Consider the following 18,274-nt stretch of genomic DNA (forward strand, 5'->3'; position numbering starts at 1 on the left):
AAATTAAAACTACACAAATGTAAACGATTCCTAACTATTCTTTACTGAACCTAAATACATTCACTCATTTTGCTAGAGATGACTTGTTTAAATATGATCAAAAAAAGTGAGAAGGGAGTCAGAAAACAACACCCATTTCATATATCCTAAGATCATTCAGGTTATGATCATACTCAGTAAATATTTCTTCCCTCTGAGATTAAAAACGTTTTGTCAAAAAACGGGGCCAGGTGCTGTGTCTCATGCCTGTAATCTCAGCACTCTGGGATGCTGACGTGGGTCAATCACTTGTGGTCAGAAGTTCGAGACAGACTGACCAACATGGTAAAACCCTGTCTCTACTAAAATAGAAAAATCAGGGGCAGGGAGTGGAAAAAAAGAAGAGAAAAAGAAATAAAATAAAAATATATAAAGAAAAAAAATTAGCCGGGCATGGTGGCACACACCTGTAATCCCAGCTACTCGGGAGGCTGAGGTAGGAGGACCATTTGAACCTGGGAGGCAGAGGCTGCAGTGAGCTGAGATGGTGCCACTGCACTCCAACCTGAGTGAAAGGGTGAGACTCCATTCCGTCACCTCCAAAAAAAAACAACAGAACTGGAGTCAGCACACTGGATGGCCAATATCAGCACCGAATCTTGATTTTTGACATCAAAACTCTTTCAGGACAAATATTCCATCAAAAACCTTATGAGAGAACATTGGTCAGATTGTCAGTTTTCACCAGTAAGGACACACAATGAAGCTGATGTGAATTTGCATGTTATAGCAAATGCTGCAGGAAACGCTGGTGGTTCCAACCTTTCTATTTTACTGATTGGTGAGTAGCTACACCAGCACCTCTTCCCTGCTTCAACATTTAGCATGTAACTTTGACCAGTAAAAATAAAATTATGAACAAGATAGCTGGCTAGTTTAAATATCAAAGGGCTGCCCTAGGGTTCAGTGATCTGGTTCATGCTGTTTGATGTATTAAAGACAAACAAGGTGTTAGCAAATATATCAGATGTTTTATGTTTTTTTTTTTGAGACAGAGTTTCGCTCTTGTTACCCAGGCTGGAGTGCAATGGCGCGATCTCGACTCACTGCAACCTCCGCCTCCTGGGCTCAGGCAATTCTCCTGCCTCAGCCTCCTGAGTAGCTGGGATTACAGGCACGTGCCACCATGCCCAGCTAATTTTTTGTATCTTTAGTAGAGACGGGGTTTCACCATGTTGACCAGGATGGTCTCGATCTCTCAACCTTGTGATCCACCCGCCTCGGCCTCCCAAAGTGCTGGGATTACAGGCTTGAGCCACCGCGCCTGGCTACACCAGCACCTCTTTTAACTTTTTTTGTGTGTGTGACAAAGTCTTGCTCTGTTGCCCAGGCTGGAGTGCAGTGGCACGATCTTGGCTCACTACAACCTCTACCTCTGGGGGGTTCAAGCGATTCTCCTCCCTCAGCCTCCCAAGAAGCTGGGATTACAGGTGCTCACCACCACGCCCGGCTAAATTTTGTATCTTTTTAAGTAGAAACGGGGTTTAAAACATTCTTTAGAGAGGAAAATTTCATATAACAGATTTGGGCCATGTGCCTGTCGTATCAGCACTCTGGGAGGCTGAGGTAGGAGGATCAGTTGAGGCCAGGAGTTCGAGACCAGTCTGGGTAACATAACATAGTGACAACCAATCTCTACAAAAAATTTAAAAAATTAGCTAGGCATGGTGGCCCGTGCCTGTAGTCCTTGCCTCTCAGGAGGCCGAGGCCAGACAACTGCTTGTGCCTCAGAGGTTGAGGCTACAGTGAACCATGATTGTGCCACTGCACTCCAGACTGGGCAACAGAGCGAAACTCGGTCTCAAAATAAAATGAAACAATCTCACAGATTTCTCCTTGGAATGACGGTCCCACAATGTACAGTATGAGTGCAATTCTGATGTTTTCTGGACTCGTATGGAAGCTTTAATTATTTCCAGCTCTGTGAATGTTTTCAAACATATAAGACTATTATATTTTGTGTATGCCTGGGCCTGCACAAATCTACCTGTTTCCCAACTTTAACTCCTGCCCAACCTTACCCCAAAAGGTTAACGGGGCCCAAACCTTTAGGTCTTGCCAGCTGCACCGACTTGACAAATTCTCCACAATAAGCCTGTACTCTGTGCGAGTAGGAGGGCCATATTTATCTCGGCCACTTCTTCTATAACCATATCCACCTTTGGAAGGTTTAAATAAATAAGATTAGTTCAGTGGAGGAAAAGGAAAAAAGAAGACACAGCACATACCCCCCCTCAAATATATTATTTACTCCCACCCCAAATGATAGCACATAGTTTTAACTCTATTCCCACCCTTAATTCTAAAACAGATTTTTACAGAAGCAATCAGCTAAATATACACGTTTAATTTTATCTAAAAAATTGTAAGTACACATGTTCATTAATGTTTATATTTAAGATTAACATGCATAAATTAAAAACTATTAACAATTTAACAATTTAGAAATAAGTAACCAAATTACTAAATCAGTTACTAGTGTTACTCACAGTGATTAAAAATTTTGTGAATATTTTATATGAAAAAAAGATTTTCAGGCACCTATTTCAGTTTAATCTCATCTGTCTCTAACCCTTGGGATCCTCACCACCCAGGTCTAATGGGGAAAGGTTGCGGTCGTCACATGGCTTCCTGTTTTTGGTCAGCCAAGGGCCACAATGGTTCAAAGAGCCACGCATGGAAAGGTAACCCAAGGTCAGCAAATGGAACAGGCAGTCATCTTAGCCTCAAAGGATTCTTTTAATTAAAACATTGAGGTCTTTGTTAAATCTATGTTAAACAATTGCATTACAGAGAAAAAAAAAAAAACAACACAAACACACATCATTAAACATATTCATAAAGTATTATAAACATTAATCATTAATTTAATTAAAATTAAACATTATCAAATATGTTTATTTGCAATTCTAAATTCAAAAAGATACATAATTTATAAAACAAATAGCTTAAACATCAATACATTAAAATGTAATATCAATGAATTACTTTAAAAAACTAGCATTTAATAATAAAAGCATGTTACTGATACAAGTATGCCCTTTGAATGCTTACTGCGTCCAGAACCGTAACTGCCATCTCGCCGTGGGCCGCGGGCATGCTCAACAATTACTCGCTCACCACAAAGGTCTTTGCCATTCAGTTCATAAACAGCATCATCTGCATCACGCAGATCATCAAACTCCACAAAACCATATCTAGAAGAGAACAAACAAAATCCTGGTTGGCACCATTTTGACATCCAGCTTCATTAACATTAAAGAGAAAGCAATGAGGTTCATGCTTAGCAAAGGTTAGGTGGATTTTGCAAACTAAGGATTGGCTTTCTCTTCTCTTTAGGTGAAACCACTTTGCTTTGTGCCAATAGGCACTAAAGAGGTAGGGAGACTTCTCAAAGTAGACTCCTATCTTTCTAGGAGGAGGCTGGCTACACACAGACACTTCTTTTTGTTTCTCAAGTAGTTGGTGGCAACTGCAAAGACAGGGATGCTTGGTATAAGAATCCAAAACATGTAACGCTACAAGATACATAACGCTCTTTCAAACACCACATAAAACTCATCTTTTTAAGCTTTAAAAGTAGTATCTTAGAGAACAATCAGATCTACATTCAGGTACTGGGTAATAAATGTTAAATCATGTGGAAGAAAAAAACTTTTTAAGGTTCCTGTTCCTCTATGTAAACAAATCCGTCACATGCCAATTAACTACTCTAAAACTTATCAGTGAAAGGGAGCTATTTGCTTCCCAGTAAGATTCCAAATTCATTTCTGTAAGTTTTAGATAGGCTGGAATTCTCTGAAATCTGTATACACCTCATGCAAACTTCTTTAAATGGTATTGCTACATCTTTTCTAGCCAAGAGGTTGGCTGGTTTAACATATATCCTAAAGAAACCCCCCATCCTATTAATGCCTATTAAAGAGTACAATTTATAAAACCAAAGTGTAAAATTTGTAAGATATTTATAAGCAAGGTTATACAAATGGCCTATTAAGTTATGTTATCAAAAAATACTTTGGTCTGACATAGCTGTGAAGAATCCAGCTTTGTGACCATTGCCTATATTTTAAAACAAAAACCATCTTATTCATCATAACTAACAAGAAAGGAAAGTTGCAAGCAAGTTTTAAAAAACTCTAATAAAGCTGTGTATACATGGGCACACACTGACTAGCATTCCTCTGCATTTAAACACACTGACACTACAAACAGGTTACAATACTTGTCAGAGGGTCACCCAGCCTACTGACAAAAAATGATTCCAGTTTGTTTAATTTTTTGAGACGGAGTCTCACTCTATCGCCCAGGCTAGAGTGCAGTGGCACAATCTCAGCTCACTGCAAGCTCCGGCTCCTGGGTTCAAGTGATTCTCCTGCCTCAGCCTCCCGTGTAGCTGGGATTACAGGTGTGTGCCACCGTGCCTGGCTAATTTTTGTATTTCTAGTAGAGACAGGGTTTTGCCATGTTGGTGGCCAGGTTGGTCTCAAACTCTTGACCTCAAGTGATTTGCCCACCTGGGCCTCCCAAAGTGCTAGGATTACAGGCGTGAGCCACCACACCCAGTTTTCAGTTTCTTTAGAATGTAATGCTGTACTCAGTAACATATTAAATAAGTGAGAAAATTCAGAATTCCTGAATTTTTCCTTTACTAGAGAGTTCCTTTCATATAGCCTCTGAAGGTGACAATGTGGTAGGTTACAGTGTGTGGTAGGTTACAATGTTTGAGGGCTCTTTATGCCGAAATGTCTGAATGGCACTGAATCTCAACTTCATAAAAAAAAAAAAAAAAAAACCACAGACACACCCAGTTATTTAACAGGAAGTGTCTTGCAGTAACACAATCCAGAAGCCACCTGGCTCAATTTATGATCTGTGAAGTCTTTAAAACAGTTTCACGCTTCCATAGGCTGGAATTGCTGAGCGGCTTAATAAGAATGATTTTGAACATGCTGTTATATTAGACAAGGCAAGTAAAGCCTCTCCAAATCACTGAATTACTATGTTCAAAAGTGCTTTACAGTCACTAAGAATCTATAATAGATAACATAATGCAGCTGCTTTTTCTTTTCTTAGAATGGTCATTAGGAAAACTATACTAGAGATAATTTTTCTTTTAAGGCAAATACAAAACCAACTCAACTATTTTCTACTTTGGTTTATCTCTAGATGGATCCCAAATAATAACAACCAAAGTGCCCTCCTCAATTTGTCAACATCAGTCCCGAGTCTGCTCTGTCCACGGCATCACCTATTTTGGCATCACGTGAGAGCCTGACGCCATGCAGAGAGGGAGGAGGGATATTCCGCTTGGGCACGATGGAATGGCCTCCATTCCCCTTTGAGTCATGCTCTGGCTCAGCACTGTTCAATAACCAGGGCTGATCTTATGTGATCTTAGAAGGAAACCACCGAATCCTGAGGATTAAACAAACCACAGGAAAATAACAACTGTTTTCTTCAAAATGGTTAAGGGTTACAACTACTGGGCAAAGGGGGTGGTCACAGAATGCAACACCCTAAGCTCCGCAGGTCAACTGAAATAGAAAGCCCAGTGGCTGCAGATGGCAAGTGATGCTTCTGTCAGATGTACATGGCAATACATTCTCCCAGACTCAAAGTTATCACCCTGTTCCAAGGCTCATATGTAGAACTTATCCTGACTTTTCAGTGACAATCTGTTCAGCAGAGGCAGGATAATTTAAAAATAAAAATTAATGTTTAGACAGATGAATCTTTCTTTGCAAGCTGAGACTGAAGCAAGGTGTAGCTTGCCAATAAAACTTCCTTGAGTAAGAGGGACAACTGGTAATGTTACAGAAAAATCCCTACAAGCCTTCCCTAATATTTACTTCTAGAAAGTTCTAACAAGTGGGTCACTTAGTAGCTCTATTTTGGGGGTATCCAAACCATTTATTAAACTAGCTGACTTGAGATTAAATTTGTTTTACAGATAAATTTTGGTTACTATTCTTTGAAAAAAATTATTTGAAACATTTTAATATCTAAGTTCAGTTCAAGGATCAAATCAGGCACCTGTCACTTCTCTCTGCCACTGACATGCTGAGCGGGTTTGGAAGATTCAAACAAACATCTTCCCATACAACAAACCATACCTGATAGGGACTCTTGTTCTGAAAATAAAGCAAAGTGCAGATTAGTGTGGTTGTTTTTACCAAATCTGCTTTACTTGAAGAATGATTTAATGTCATTCAGTAAGTAGAGTAAGACAAATAAATTAAGATGGGAAGACTAGATAATAAAAATAAAATATTACCTAACCCCGACTAAACAATCTCTCTGTATTAAGCAATGTTACTGTATTTAATGGTATCTTTCAGCTAAGTACTGTTATTCCTGTTTTACAAATGAAGAAACCAAGCACAGAGTATTAAATAACTTGCATTAAAAAACCCGGCTGAGCTGGCATTCAAACCTGTGACTTGACACCAGGGCGGAAACTCCCCAACTATTGAGACTGAAGCAGCAAGAACTGGCCTGGGTTCTAGTCCTAGTTCTGCTATAAACTCTGAACAGCATATTTAAATCATTTTATTTCTCTGTGTCTTAGTTTATTTGTGAAATTTGAAGGTATACGGCATATCTCTAAGGCTTCTACTAACATCAAAACTATGATAGGTTAAATGTTAAAATTAGTGCTCTTTTGGTTTAACAATGGAGATGGAGGTCTCAATGTTATCCAGGCTGGACTTGAACTCCTGGGATCAAGGGATCCTTTGGCTCCAGTCTCCCAAGTAGCTGGGATTACAGGCACATGCCACTGTGCTGGACTTCAAAAATGGAAAATTTAAACTCTAAAATTTGACACACCTGGACTAGGATGGTATCACCAGACACCAACAGATGAAAAGGGATAAATTTAATTTTTATCATTTGAAATACCTTTTATGTATGGGTTTCAATTTTAGTTTATTTATACACTTTAACTGTTCCTGAATTAAATTTTAGTGCCTTCAACAAAGTAAAGCTCTTCCTGGTAACTAACACTAGAGCCTTTTAAAGCCAATCTTAACACTCCCTTTGTGCTTTGCAGCAAATAATGTGAAACAAATCTCTTTTCTCAGAAAGTAATCTCCTTTTGAATCCTCTGTCAGAGTAAAAAGGAAAAGAAAATACACACATGCATGTATACACACTATTTTATTTATGCATGTGTATACATATATGTATATATTTATCTCTGGTGTGACTTGTGAATAAGCCTCACGAAACAACCCAAGAGATAAATTTCTCTAACAGCAGATATCCTTTCTCTTTTCTGCTCCATTAAAAACAAAGAACATCTTTCAATAATTCATAGAATGCAGAAATTCAGGAGAAACAATCTAAGATAAAGGTAAAAAAACCCTCCACAGCAGAGACTGATGAAAACACAAAGAGCCCTGCAATATGCCTCCTCTTACCCTTTAAATGCACACCTTTCAATCTTTCTCCCTTATGCATATGAAAGGATAACAAGCACGGCCTCACTATTCAATATACAACACACTTCAAGTAAGAAAAGAAACTCCTTTCTTCAATGTTTCTCTGTAATAGATTTGAGTATTCTGAATCTGAAAATCCAAAATCTGAAATGCTCTAAAATCTGAAACTTTCTGAGTGGCAACAGGATGCTCAAATTTGCTCACCAGAACATTTTGGATTTTCGGTTTAGGAATGCTCAACCATTAAGTATAATACAAACATTCCCAAATCCAAAAAACACCCAGAAATATAAAATTTGATCCCAAGCACTGTGTGGTCTTTACCAAAACTATTTTCCTCTGGTCATATGCAATCCTGACAAACCTAGTCAAAAGAATGAGGGGAAGTTGCTCTCATTTTCCCTGTAATAAAGGCAGGCACCATGGCTCTTACCAAGTACAGACAGTTACCTGGATACCACAAACAAAAGACACCTTGAATTACACGGGCTGCTCTAAACTTTACTCCATTCCTAATTCCATTGCCAATGCGCTCATCTTCCTCATTCAACAGCTGGTGTACTGCTCAGTTTATCAGTCAGAATTCTGAAAAGGTAGAACTGGAATGACAGATTTTTAAAACTAAGGTACTCTAAGACTTCAACTTTAGAAATGTTAACCACATTTTTTCAAGCAAGGATTATCATCTGAATTTGTATCCTTGATAAATATGCTTTCTCTGATCCTAATAGCCTATATTAATGGTCCCAAACACCACCAAGTAAGTCTTCCCTTTTCTGTTATGTTCTACTGAAGAGGATTTATCTCAACCCTTTTCAGAATGGCTTAGGGTCACACTTCTGTCTTCGAAACATCTTCACTGAACAGGGAGACTAAGTTCTGTCTGCAAACTGATGCCCATGACTTGCTCTGGAAACAGGCTGATCAATGGCTAACTGGGCAAGGCATGACTAAGGGGGTGCTCAATACCAGAAACTGCTAGGGAGTGGGTATGAGGAGCAGGGGAAAGCAAGCCTCCATGCGTGTGACCATGGTCACCCACCAACACTGCTTACCGAGGGGCATGCCTTGGATGGTCTCTCTATAAGAAAATATGCCCCTTTCCACGGTGGATCTCTGCTCACCTTTGTCCTAAAACTGTGCCACATGCTTTTCTTTGTATGTGGACATGACAGTCCTCAGCCAACCATCAGCAGGATGTGAGTTTTGTTTTCACAATGTGGTGAGCCATTCCCACATTCACTCATTTTCCTTGTAAGAACCGAACCTCTCCATGGCTGGTCAGGATTAGGGATGTTGCTGTAGCCAAGGAAAAATTTTCATCTGTTGAAGTTAACCCATGGGGTGGCTTGAACCCTCAATCTAGAGTCAGTAGCACTGTGTACTTTAAGGGCAAAGCCCTTAAATCTACCCTGAAAGAAATGGCATTCAGTGAATAGGAATCAAACAGCTTTCTTTCAAAGCACTCAGTGATGTCCTATGCTTCAGCCAACTTGGTCTTGTGAGGTAAAAAGTTAGGACACATTGATAGGACAGTACTAAAAAATGGTAATTCTTGCTGTCTGCATAAAGTGCTTGGCAAACTGTAGAAAGACACATCTGCAACCAACTCTAGTGCTCAGATGAGGCCAACTCAGAGAAAAGCTTGTGAATGAGAACAGTGTAACTGCCTCGATTTCAAAGGTCTGCAACATTCCAGGGAACCAGCGATCAGGCCCTCACAGAAGAATTAACCAATGTCACATTTACTGCTCAGGATCAGTGATTATGGTTGCAATTTGACTTTCCCAGCAACAGAGGGTTGTTTACAACCCACAACTAAAAGCTGCTACATAAATGGGTTCCTGAGATCCTTTCCTTTCTTGAGACAGGAAGGAGGCTGCTCTGGGCATTGTGGCCTCTCTTTCTTTAGTCTCAGAGGAGGGAGGGCCATCAAGGCCACCCGGAGGAGGTGGATGACTTACCCGTGCTCACTGAGTGGCAGAGCTGGGGTGCGACTTCAGGGCTCACCATTACCCAGTCTGGGGCTCTTTTCACGTCGGCAAACTGGCAGTTCCCGCACACCAAGAGCTCTCTGATTAGAGCTAGTGTGGATTTCTGGTCTGCAAACGTTGGCCACAGCTCAGTCTGCACTTGATCTTTCCCCACCTTCAAAGAAGAAAACCTACCTCATGATTTCTCTCTTCCGGATCCCTTGACCATCTAATTTGCTCCCAACACCTTTGTAATCACTTCTGACTACTCCTTATTGGTTACTCACTAGGTCTATCGCCAAAATTCTGCAGTGTTCTCATTTGCTGTCTCTACCATTTGGATTTACATAATTCTAGGCTACAGCTATTTTTGCTTAGTCAACTTGTCTTTTGCATTGTATCAGGGAAAGTCAGCTGCTAAATCATTTTTTGTTTAGAGGTCTATAATGACTCCTAAGTATCTTTATGTCACTCTAAACTTGGAACACCTTGACTATACAAGTTAAATTGATCAATCTTCTTTCATATGCTTGAGAATCACCTCTTTCATGAAGCCTGAGATACCTGCCTATTCCAATTATTTTAGGACTTTCTTTAGCTCTCACTTTTATTCAATTTTGTTTTACATGCCTGTATTTCTGTAGCTTTTTAAGCCTTGTTTTTGCCTTTGTGCTTAATTTCTCATTTGATTATGAGCCCTTTACTAAGAACAAGAAAGGCTAGTATATGTTGGCTATTTAGCACAGTGCCTGGCACAGTAAATAATTTATCCATGTTTCATTCATTCGTTTATTAAATGTGAAGAATGTATTATTCTTCTTCCCATTTTACAATGAGAAACTGAGGCTTGCGAGGCTAAGCAACTTGCTCGTTGTCAAGGAGCTCTTGAGTGGAGGAGCTACATTTGAACTCAGACCCACGACTCTAAAAACCCCAGCTCTAAACCACAAGGTTCCACTGCCTTTTTTCTTTATTTTAACACATAGTCTCGGTCTGTTACCCAGGCTAGAGTGCAGTGGCGCAATCTCAGCTCACTGCAACCTTCAACTCTGGTCTCAACTGATTCTCGTACCTCAGCCTCCAGAGTGGCTGGGACTACAGGTCTGCATTACCATGCCTGGCTAATTTTTTTTTTTTGAGACGGAGTTTTGCTCTTGTTACCCAGGCTGGAATGCAATGGCGCGATCTCGGCTCACTGCAACCTCCACCTCCTGGGTTCAAGCAATTCTCTTGCCTCAGCCTCCCGAGTAGCTGAGATTACCAGCATGTGCCACCATGCCCAGCTAATTTTTGTATTTTTAGTGGAGACGGGGTTTCACCATGTTGACCAGGATGGTCTCGATCTCTCGACCTCGTGATCCACCCGCCTCGGCCTCCCAAAGTGCTGGGATTACAGACGTGAGCCACCGTGCCCGGCCTAATTTTTTTTTTTTATTTAAGGAGAGGCAGAGCTTCACCATGTTGCCCAGGGTGGTCTTCAACTCCTGAGCTCAGGTAATCCACCTGCCTGGGCCTCCTAAAGTGCTAGGGTTATAGGTGTGAGCCACCATGCCCGGCCTTCTACTCCATTTTAAAGGCAGATGCTTCTACCCTGGTCCTGTGTAGCTGCTGCTTGATTTAATGATACTCTAACCTCAGATAAGTCAGGCTACAGTGAAGGTTTTTGATATAATGGGGTAAAGTCTCCAGAGAAAAAAGAAATTGACCTTGGGGCAGGTGAAGCACCTCTAAGCTGGGGGTATGTGACAACCAGGTTACTTTCACTCGTCTTTTGGTTCCCATTAGCCAGTGTCAGCCATCTGGTCCTTCCGAAAACATGTGTGGGTTCAGAACATAACAGACTAGAATAGAGGAAAAATAAGATTATTCTGTGCAATCCCCATTCTGGAGGTCCCATATCAACCCCTGGAGTCTGTCTTTGGATCTAAGGCTCAGCAAAAATTAGGCCTGCATAAAGATGAAGAGTTGGACCTAGATGTGGTGGATGTGAATGAATATTGGCAATATTATGTATTGAGGAATTTATTTAATTAGTTTTGCAACGAATGGTGACTGGAACCAAAAAAACACAAGCGTGAATGGCAGGGGGAAAATGGGCCAGAAATCAAAGAATACTAGGAAGTTTACAGACTTTCAACTGTACAAGCAGCAACCAGAAAAGTACTATGCAGATGATAAACATCTAAGAGCTGATTTAATTTTCAACTATAAACTATTATTAACATGATTACTCCAGCCCACTAGGCCTCTTCTTCAAATTTCTTTGCAATAGTAACTACTTCTATTTTTGAATGTTTTACTATGTATGAAGCATTATGCTAAGTGCTTTATACACATTATACCCATTTAATTTTCAGAACTCTGAGGTTTACTGTTACCCGACAGGCCAAGAAACTAACTTAGAGCAGCTGAGTAACTTGACAAGGCTACCTCAAACACCTGGGATTTCTCAAACCCAGGTAACCTAAAACCTGCCTTCTACCATCAAGTCCTAACTGCCTCCTATACACCAATGAAAAGAAGTGGTCCATAAAACAAGAGTTGGAGAAACACAAGTTCTTGCACAGAAAATCAGTTTCATCAAATTATGTGCTGCAGTGTGAAAAGACAAATGCCCATAGGAACATAAGCATCTTATGAGAATAGTAAATGGCAAGAAAATACCATTTCTGCATCTGATGTGTACTAATACCAGTAAATTGTGAACATACATTCTCTATAAGTGGAACTAAACCTATACGCTATCAAAATTTTAACACTAGTCTAGAAAAATAGAAAAAGGTAACAAATCATTAAGAAACTTATATTTTGGCAATGAGAACACAAACATATTAGTAGGAAAATTAAACTCATGATCCTTTCTCATGAAGTAAAACAATTGTTGGAAAAAGCCTCTAATGATGAAATAGCAAACTCAAGCCCATGGTACTTAGTCCACATTGCAGGTAACCGCTCATCTCTAACAGAATACATATTCACATAGTGGGGTAGGGAAAATAGAACAATCGTTATCCTAAAAACCTGACAGTAAAACTAAATCCCCCCAGAATGGGAGGTAGAGAGGAATCTGTATCAAATATGAATTTAGTCTTACTTTGTAACTGCTCTATGAGCTTACTGGCCAACTTTGTTTCAACTATCCAAAACTTTCAAAAATGAACTAAATCAGCTAAGGTATTTCACTTTTACACTGCAAATAGTGTGTGGATCAAACTATCATTACATCCTCCAATCATAACTAAACTTACTCTTTTTGATATTTTAAAGTCAACATGGCTTTCCTCAAAGGGAGGGCAGATACAATCATCTGTGTCCATTTCAATTTTCTGACACTTATCAACACTAAAGGTAAATGAAAATTAAAAGGTTTCAAAAAAGGGGATCAACTATTCCCTGATGACACACTAAAAGTTCATGAAGACTCAACCACAATTAAAAATGATTTCAAAAACCTTGAGAGATGAAATTCACATTGCCAATTTAGAATTAAACTCTTGGGATTTAAAATAGAATTACCGTATTTGTTATTCCTACCTAATGAAATACAGGTTTACACTCTGTAGACACCACTACCTGATTCCACACCAAAGCTACAAACAAAACCAGTATATACTTACCTCTTCAACAATACAATGAGCAGGTTGCCAGGTGTTAAAGCTTCATAAAGATGATGCCTCTTGGATCATTTTGGCTGTATGAGGCACCATGTCCCTCATAATCGCCCCTGGTCCCTGGGCTGGAGTCTGTTTCTTCATTTTCATTTTTGGTTAAAGACGCCACTCCCTATGCTTTTATTAATTAGTGGATGCCACTAATTGAATATTTTAATGAATTTTTCAAATTGTTTTAAAATGGATGAATCAATAGCTTCATTTCGATTATATGAAAACCTTTCCAAGTCCAGCTTCATTTCAATTACATTAAAACCTTTCCAAATCCATGCTCTGGACTGTGGTTCCTGACTCCCTTGCCTGAGCCTCCTGCTCTGCCCTCTTCATTCCTGAAGGCTGAATTCAACCTCCCTCTTTCAGGCTTCCTCTTCTCTGCAGGTCTTGGAGGTCTTTGTTTATGAAGGTCCCCTTTCTGGCATAAAAGCCTAAATCCATGGTTGGGGACCTGGGAGAAATAATAGCAAGTGCCTTTCGAGTGCTTCTTCAGGCATTAAATGCAGTTCAGAAATCTTTTGCCTGGGAGACTTTCATCTCAACACACAGGAAAGTCAAATAAAACATTTCCTCGGCCGGGTGCGGTGGCTCAAGCCTGTAATCCCAGCACTTTGGGAGGCCGAGGCGGGTGGATCACGAGGTCAAGAGATCGAGACCATCCTGGTCAACATGGTGAAACCCCGTCTCTACTAAAAATACAAAAAATTAGCTGGGCATGGTGGCGCGTGCCTGTAATCCCAGCTACTAAGGAGGCTGAGGCAGAATTGCCTGAACCCAGGAGGCGGAGGTTGCGGTGAGCCGAGATCGCGTGCCATTGCACTCCAGCCTGGGTAACAAGAGTGAAACTCCATCTCAAAAACAAAAAACAAAAAACAAAACAAAACAATAAAAAAAAAATTTCCTCAAACTATGAGCATACGAATTCAAAGCATAATCTAATCTAGGCGTCCCCAAACTTTTTACACAGGGGGCCAGTTCACTGTCCCTCAGACTGTTGGAGGGCCGCCACATACTGTGCTCCTCTCACTGACCACCAATGAAAGAGGTGCCCCTTCTTGAAGTGCGGTGGGGGGCCGGATAAATGGCCTCAGGGGGCCGCATGCGGCCCAGTTTGGGGACGCCTGATCTAATCCCTCACCTTCAGAATACTCCAAGACCAGATGGCCCAAGGAATGACAATAGGGCAGACATTTATTGGTACAAATCCTCCCTCAACCAACCACGATAGGGCTGATACGATCTTACAGCTTTTCAAAGAGTAGCCTGAAGAGGAGAATGAATAAATCTCCAGCTAAGGACAACATCGTAAAAAGTACCATCTGTCTCACTTTTGGCAGTAACTTGTCAGCTTGCTGGAAGCCTCTACAGAGACTAAAGGCTGAACAGGCCAGGAAACCCGAACTACCCTCTCACCCTTGGAGGCAAGTCCCTAAAGGACAGGACTGAAGGAAATAGCATCAGGGAAGCTTTGACAGCCAATGCCCATGGTATATCTGATACATGAATTTTAAAAATCTTCTATTTCCAGACTTGTAAATAACTCACTGTGTAACCTTGGGCCAGTCACCTTATCACCCCATGCCTCTTTTTCCCCATCAGTACAAACTAGGGACAATACTTATTTATAAAGCGCTTTGACATACTCAGTTGAAAAATAAATCATACAAATGCATTAATATTTTCAAAAGTTTTAAGATTTCAGTGTTAGCTTACATATTTATAAATATCACCCCAACAGTATTCTCTCAGATGCCTGAAGCACCTTTCTTCTGAGGAGCTCATGGGGTTCTGGGTATCTAGAAGCATCAAAAAAATCCTAGAAACCCAAACCACATTTTATTACCCAGTCTATATCCTGTGCCTATCTTTTAAGAAAGGACAAATACTTCTCATGGTTAATTCATATATTTCAATGAGAAAGGGAGAAGCAAAATAGTATATTAAACTGAACAATAGGAGTAATACTTAGTCAAATAATTATAAATGATGTTTATTCATACCACAAGTTGAAGGAATCAAGAACCAAGGAGTGGAGGTCATGAACCAGGGCAATTTATGCTAGTAACATTTGGTCAAAAATCTCAATATAGTATCATCTCTTGGCATTGATTTTTCAAAATGACAGAAAAAATTCCCCAATGTCTTGGGGGAAAAAAGTAATACTTTTTTTTGGGGGGGGGGAGGATAGGTTGACTTTAACAAGTGACTTTTAGTAAAAAAAACAACAACAACAACAAAAAAACTGATCACATTTGCAAGATATATTACCTATAAAACAATGATAGAAAGCTACTTAATTCATAGTCCTATTTCTCATTATTATTCATTAAAAAAAGTTCCTGATTATTTTTCACTTGCAAAATTAGCATGTTATTTTCTATTTTTGAGACAGAGTCTCACTCTGTAACCCAGGCTAGAGTGCAATGGTGTGATCTCAGCTCACTGCTACCTCCACCTCCCAGGTTCAAGCGATTCTCCTGCCTTAGCCTCCCGAGTAGCTTGGACTGCAGGAGCCCACCAGCATGCCTAGCTAATTTTTCTAATTTTAATAGAGACGGGTTTCACCATGCTGGTTAGGCTGGTCTCGAACTCCTGACCACAGGTGATCTACCAGCCTTGGCCTCCTAAAACACTGGGATTACAGGTATGAGCTACTGTGCCCAGACAGCAACGATTTTAAACAACAGGGGTGCTCCATGCTGGTGAGGTGGCCATCACATGAACATGCTCATACCCGGCTGGTGTTTAAGTGTGACTGGTATAGCTTTTCTGAAAAGTTATTTGGTTTTATGCACTGAGAGACCTGAATATGTTCATTCTTGCTGTGACACATGAATTTTATTTTATGGATGTACTAATGCATAATAAAAACGCAAAGTTTTATGCACATAATACCCATTACAGGGTTACTTATATTAGCAAGAATTAGGAGACCAAAAAAAAGTGAGGCAATTTAAGAGGATGGTTGGGTAAATCATGATATAGCCACACAATGGATTTTATGAAGCCATTATAATGATGGTAATAAGAAAGACTTAAATGTAATAGAAAAAATTATGAGATAAATTAAGTAAAAAAAAAGTGGGACACAAATTTGCCATAAGGCCTCACCTGTCTTTTTTTTTTTTTTTTTTTTTTTTGAGGTGAAGTTTCGCTTGTTACCCAGGCTAGAGTGCAATGGCGCGATCTCGGCTCACCGCAACCTTCGCCTCCCGGGTTCAGGCAATTCTCCTGCCTCAGCCTCCTGAGTAGCTGGGATCACAGGCACGCGCCACCATGCCCAGCTAATTTTTTGTATTTTTAGTAGAGATGGGGTTTCACCTTGTTGACCAGGATGGTCTCGATCTCTTGACCTCGTGATCCATCCGCCTCGGCCTCCCGAAGTGCTGGGATTACAGGCGTGAGCCACTGCGCCTGGCCAAGGCCTCACCTGTCTTAAAAGGACTGTTAATACTTATTTTTCACTTTATGCTTTCAAAATATCTAAATGATCTATAACTAATCTACATTTATTCTCTAACAAATCAAAAAGTTGTTTCTTGGCTCACTGCAACCTCTGCCTCCCAGGTTCTAGTGATTCTCCTGCTTCAGTCTCCTGAGTAGCTGGGATTACAGCATGCACCACCACACCGAGCTATTTTTTGTATTTTTAGTAGAAACGGGGTTTCACCATGCTGGTCTACAACTCCTGACCTCAAGTGATCAGTCTATCTCAGCTTCTCAAAGTGCTTGGGATTACAGGTGTGAGCCACGGGACACCTGGCCCAAAAAGTTCTTGAATTTGTTATGCTTGATAGGCTCAACAGACGGCAGTTAAAGGTTGACAAATGACTTCCTCATATACAATTCTGAACTTTTTTTTTTTTTTTTTTGAGACGGAGTCTCGTTTTGTTGCCCAGGCTGAAGTGCAGTGGCAAGATCTTGGCTCACTGCAACCTCCACCTCCCGGGTTCAAGCTATTCTCATGTTTCAGCCTCCTGGGATTATATGTGCTCGCCACTACGCCTGGCTAATTTTTGTGTTTTTAGTAGAGACAGGGTTTTGCCATGTTGGTCAGGTTTGCCTCAAACTCCTGACCTCAGGTGATCCACCTGCCTCGGCCTCCCAAAGTGTTGGGATTACAGATGTGAGCCACTGCATCTGGCCCAATTCTAAATACTGTAATTAGAAAAAATTAGTAGGCCGGGCGCGGTGGCTCAAGCCTGTAATCCCAGCACTTTGGGAGGCTGAGGCGGGTGGATCACGAGGTCAAGAGATCGAGACCATCCTGGTCAACATGGTGAAACCCCGTCTCTACTAAAAATACAAAAAAAAAATTAGCTGGGCATGGTGGCACATGCCTGTAATCCCAGCTACTCAGGAGGCTGAGGCAGGAGAATTGCCTGAACCCAGGAGGCGGAGGTTGCGGTGAGCCGAGATCGCGCCATTGCACTCCAGCCTGGGTAACAAGAGCGAAACGCTGTCTCAAAAAAAAAAAAAAAAAAAAAAAAAATGAAAAAATTAGTAAAAAAAAAATAATAATAAAGGGCACTGCTTAGAAAAATAGGAACTCTTGGCTATATATACAAAAATTCATATGAAGGATATTCACTGGTATTATATATGTATAAAATAGTACAAAAAATGAGGATAATCTAAATGCCTTGCAACATAGTTCTAATTATGTGAATTAAATAACATGTATGTAGGAATACTATGTAGCCATTAGGAATCAGGAATCTTGGCTGGGCATAGTGGCTCACGGCTGTTAATTCCAGCACTTTGAGAGGCTGAGGAGGGCTGATCAACAGAGGTCAGGAATTCGAGACCACTGTGGCCAACATGGTGAAACCCTGTCTCTACTAAAAATACAAAAATTAGCTGGGTGTGGTGCGGGGGTGCCTGTAATCCCAGCTACTCGGGAGGCTGAGGCAGGAGAATCGCTTGAACCTGGGAGGCAGAGATTGTAGTGAGCCAAGATCATGACTGTACTGCAGCCTAGGAAACAGATTGAGACTCCATCTCAAAAAAAAAAAAAAAAAAAAAAAAAGTGAAAAATAGGAATTCTTAAACATGGCAGGTAGGAACATAAATATTATTTATCTACTGAGTAATGGAAACTAATAGTTAGCAAAAGCACTAAAACGTGTATATGCTTTCACTCCCAAAGTCT

The 18,274-nt window shown here is 40.5% G+C and overlaps 2 protein-coding genes across 2 annotated transcripts in view; both read right to left on the minus strand.

Moving 5' to 3' along the window:
- The window catches only part of SRSF4 (serine and arginine rich splicing factor 4), a 39,443-nt gene that overhangs the window by 13,132 nt on the left and 8,037 nt on the right, over positions 1-18,274 (minus strand). The window contains exons 2-3 of the mRNA XM_039474243.2: positions 3,094-3,236; positions 2,086-2,198 (exon numbers count right to left, since the gene is read on the minus strand). Of these exons, the coding sequence (XP_039330177.2) occupies positions 2,086-2,198; positions 3,094-3,236 (256 nt within the window). The remainder of the gene's footprint in view (positions 1-2,085; positions 2,199-3,093; positions 3,237-18,274) is intronic.
- MECR (mitochondrial trans-2-enoyl-CoA reductase) overlaps positions 9,730-18,274 on the minus strand; it is a 72,517-nt gene continuing 63,972 nt past the window's right edge. Inside the window, exon 12 of the transcript XR_012512364.1 lies at positions 9,730-11,298. The gene's annotated coding sequence lies outside the window, so the exon portion shown is untranslated. The remainder of the gene's footprint in view (positions 11,299-18,274) is intronic.

Source organism: Saimiri boliviensis, chromosome 11 (genome assembly GCF_048565385.1).
Source record: "Saimiri boliviensis isolate mSaiBol1 chromosome 11, mSaiBol1.pri, whole genome shotgun sequence".
Lineage (NCBI taxonomy): Eukaryota > Metazoa > Chordata > Mammalia > Primates > Cebidae > Saimiri > Saimiri boliviensis.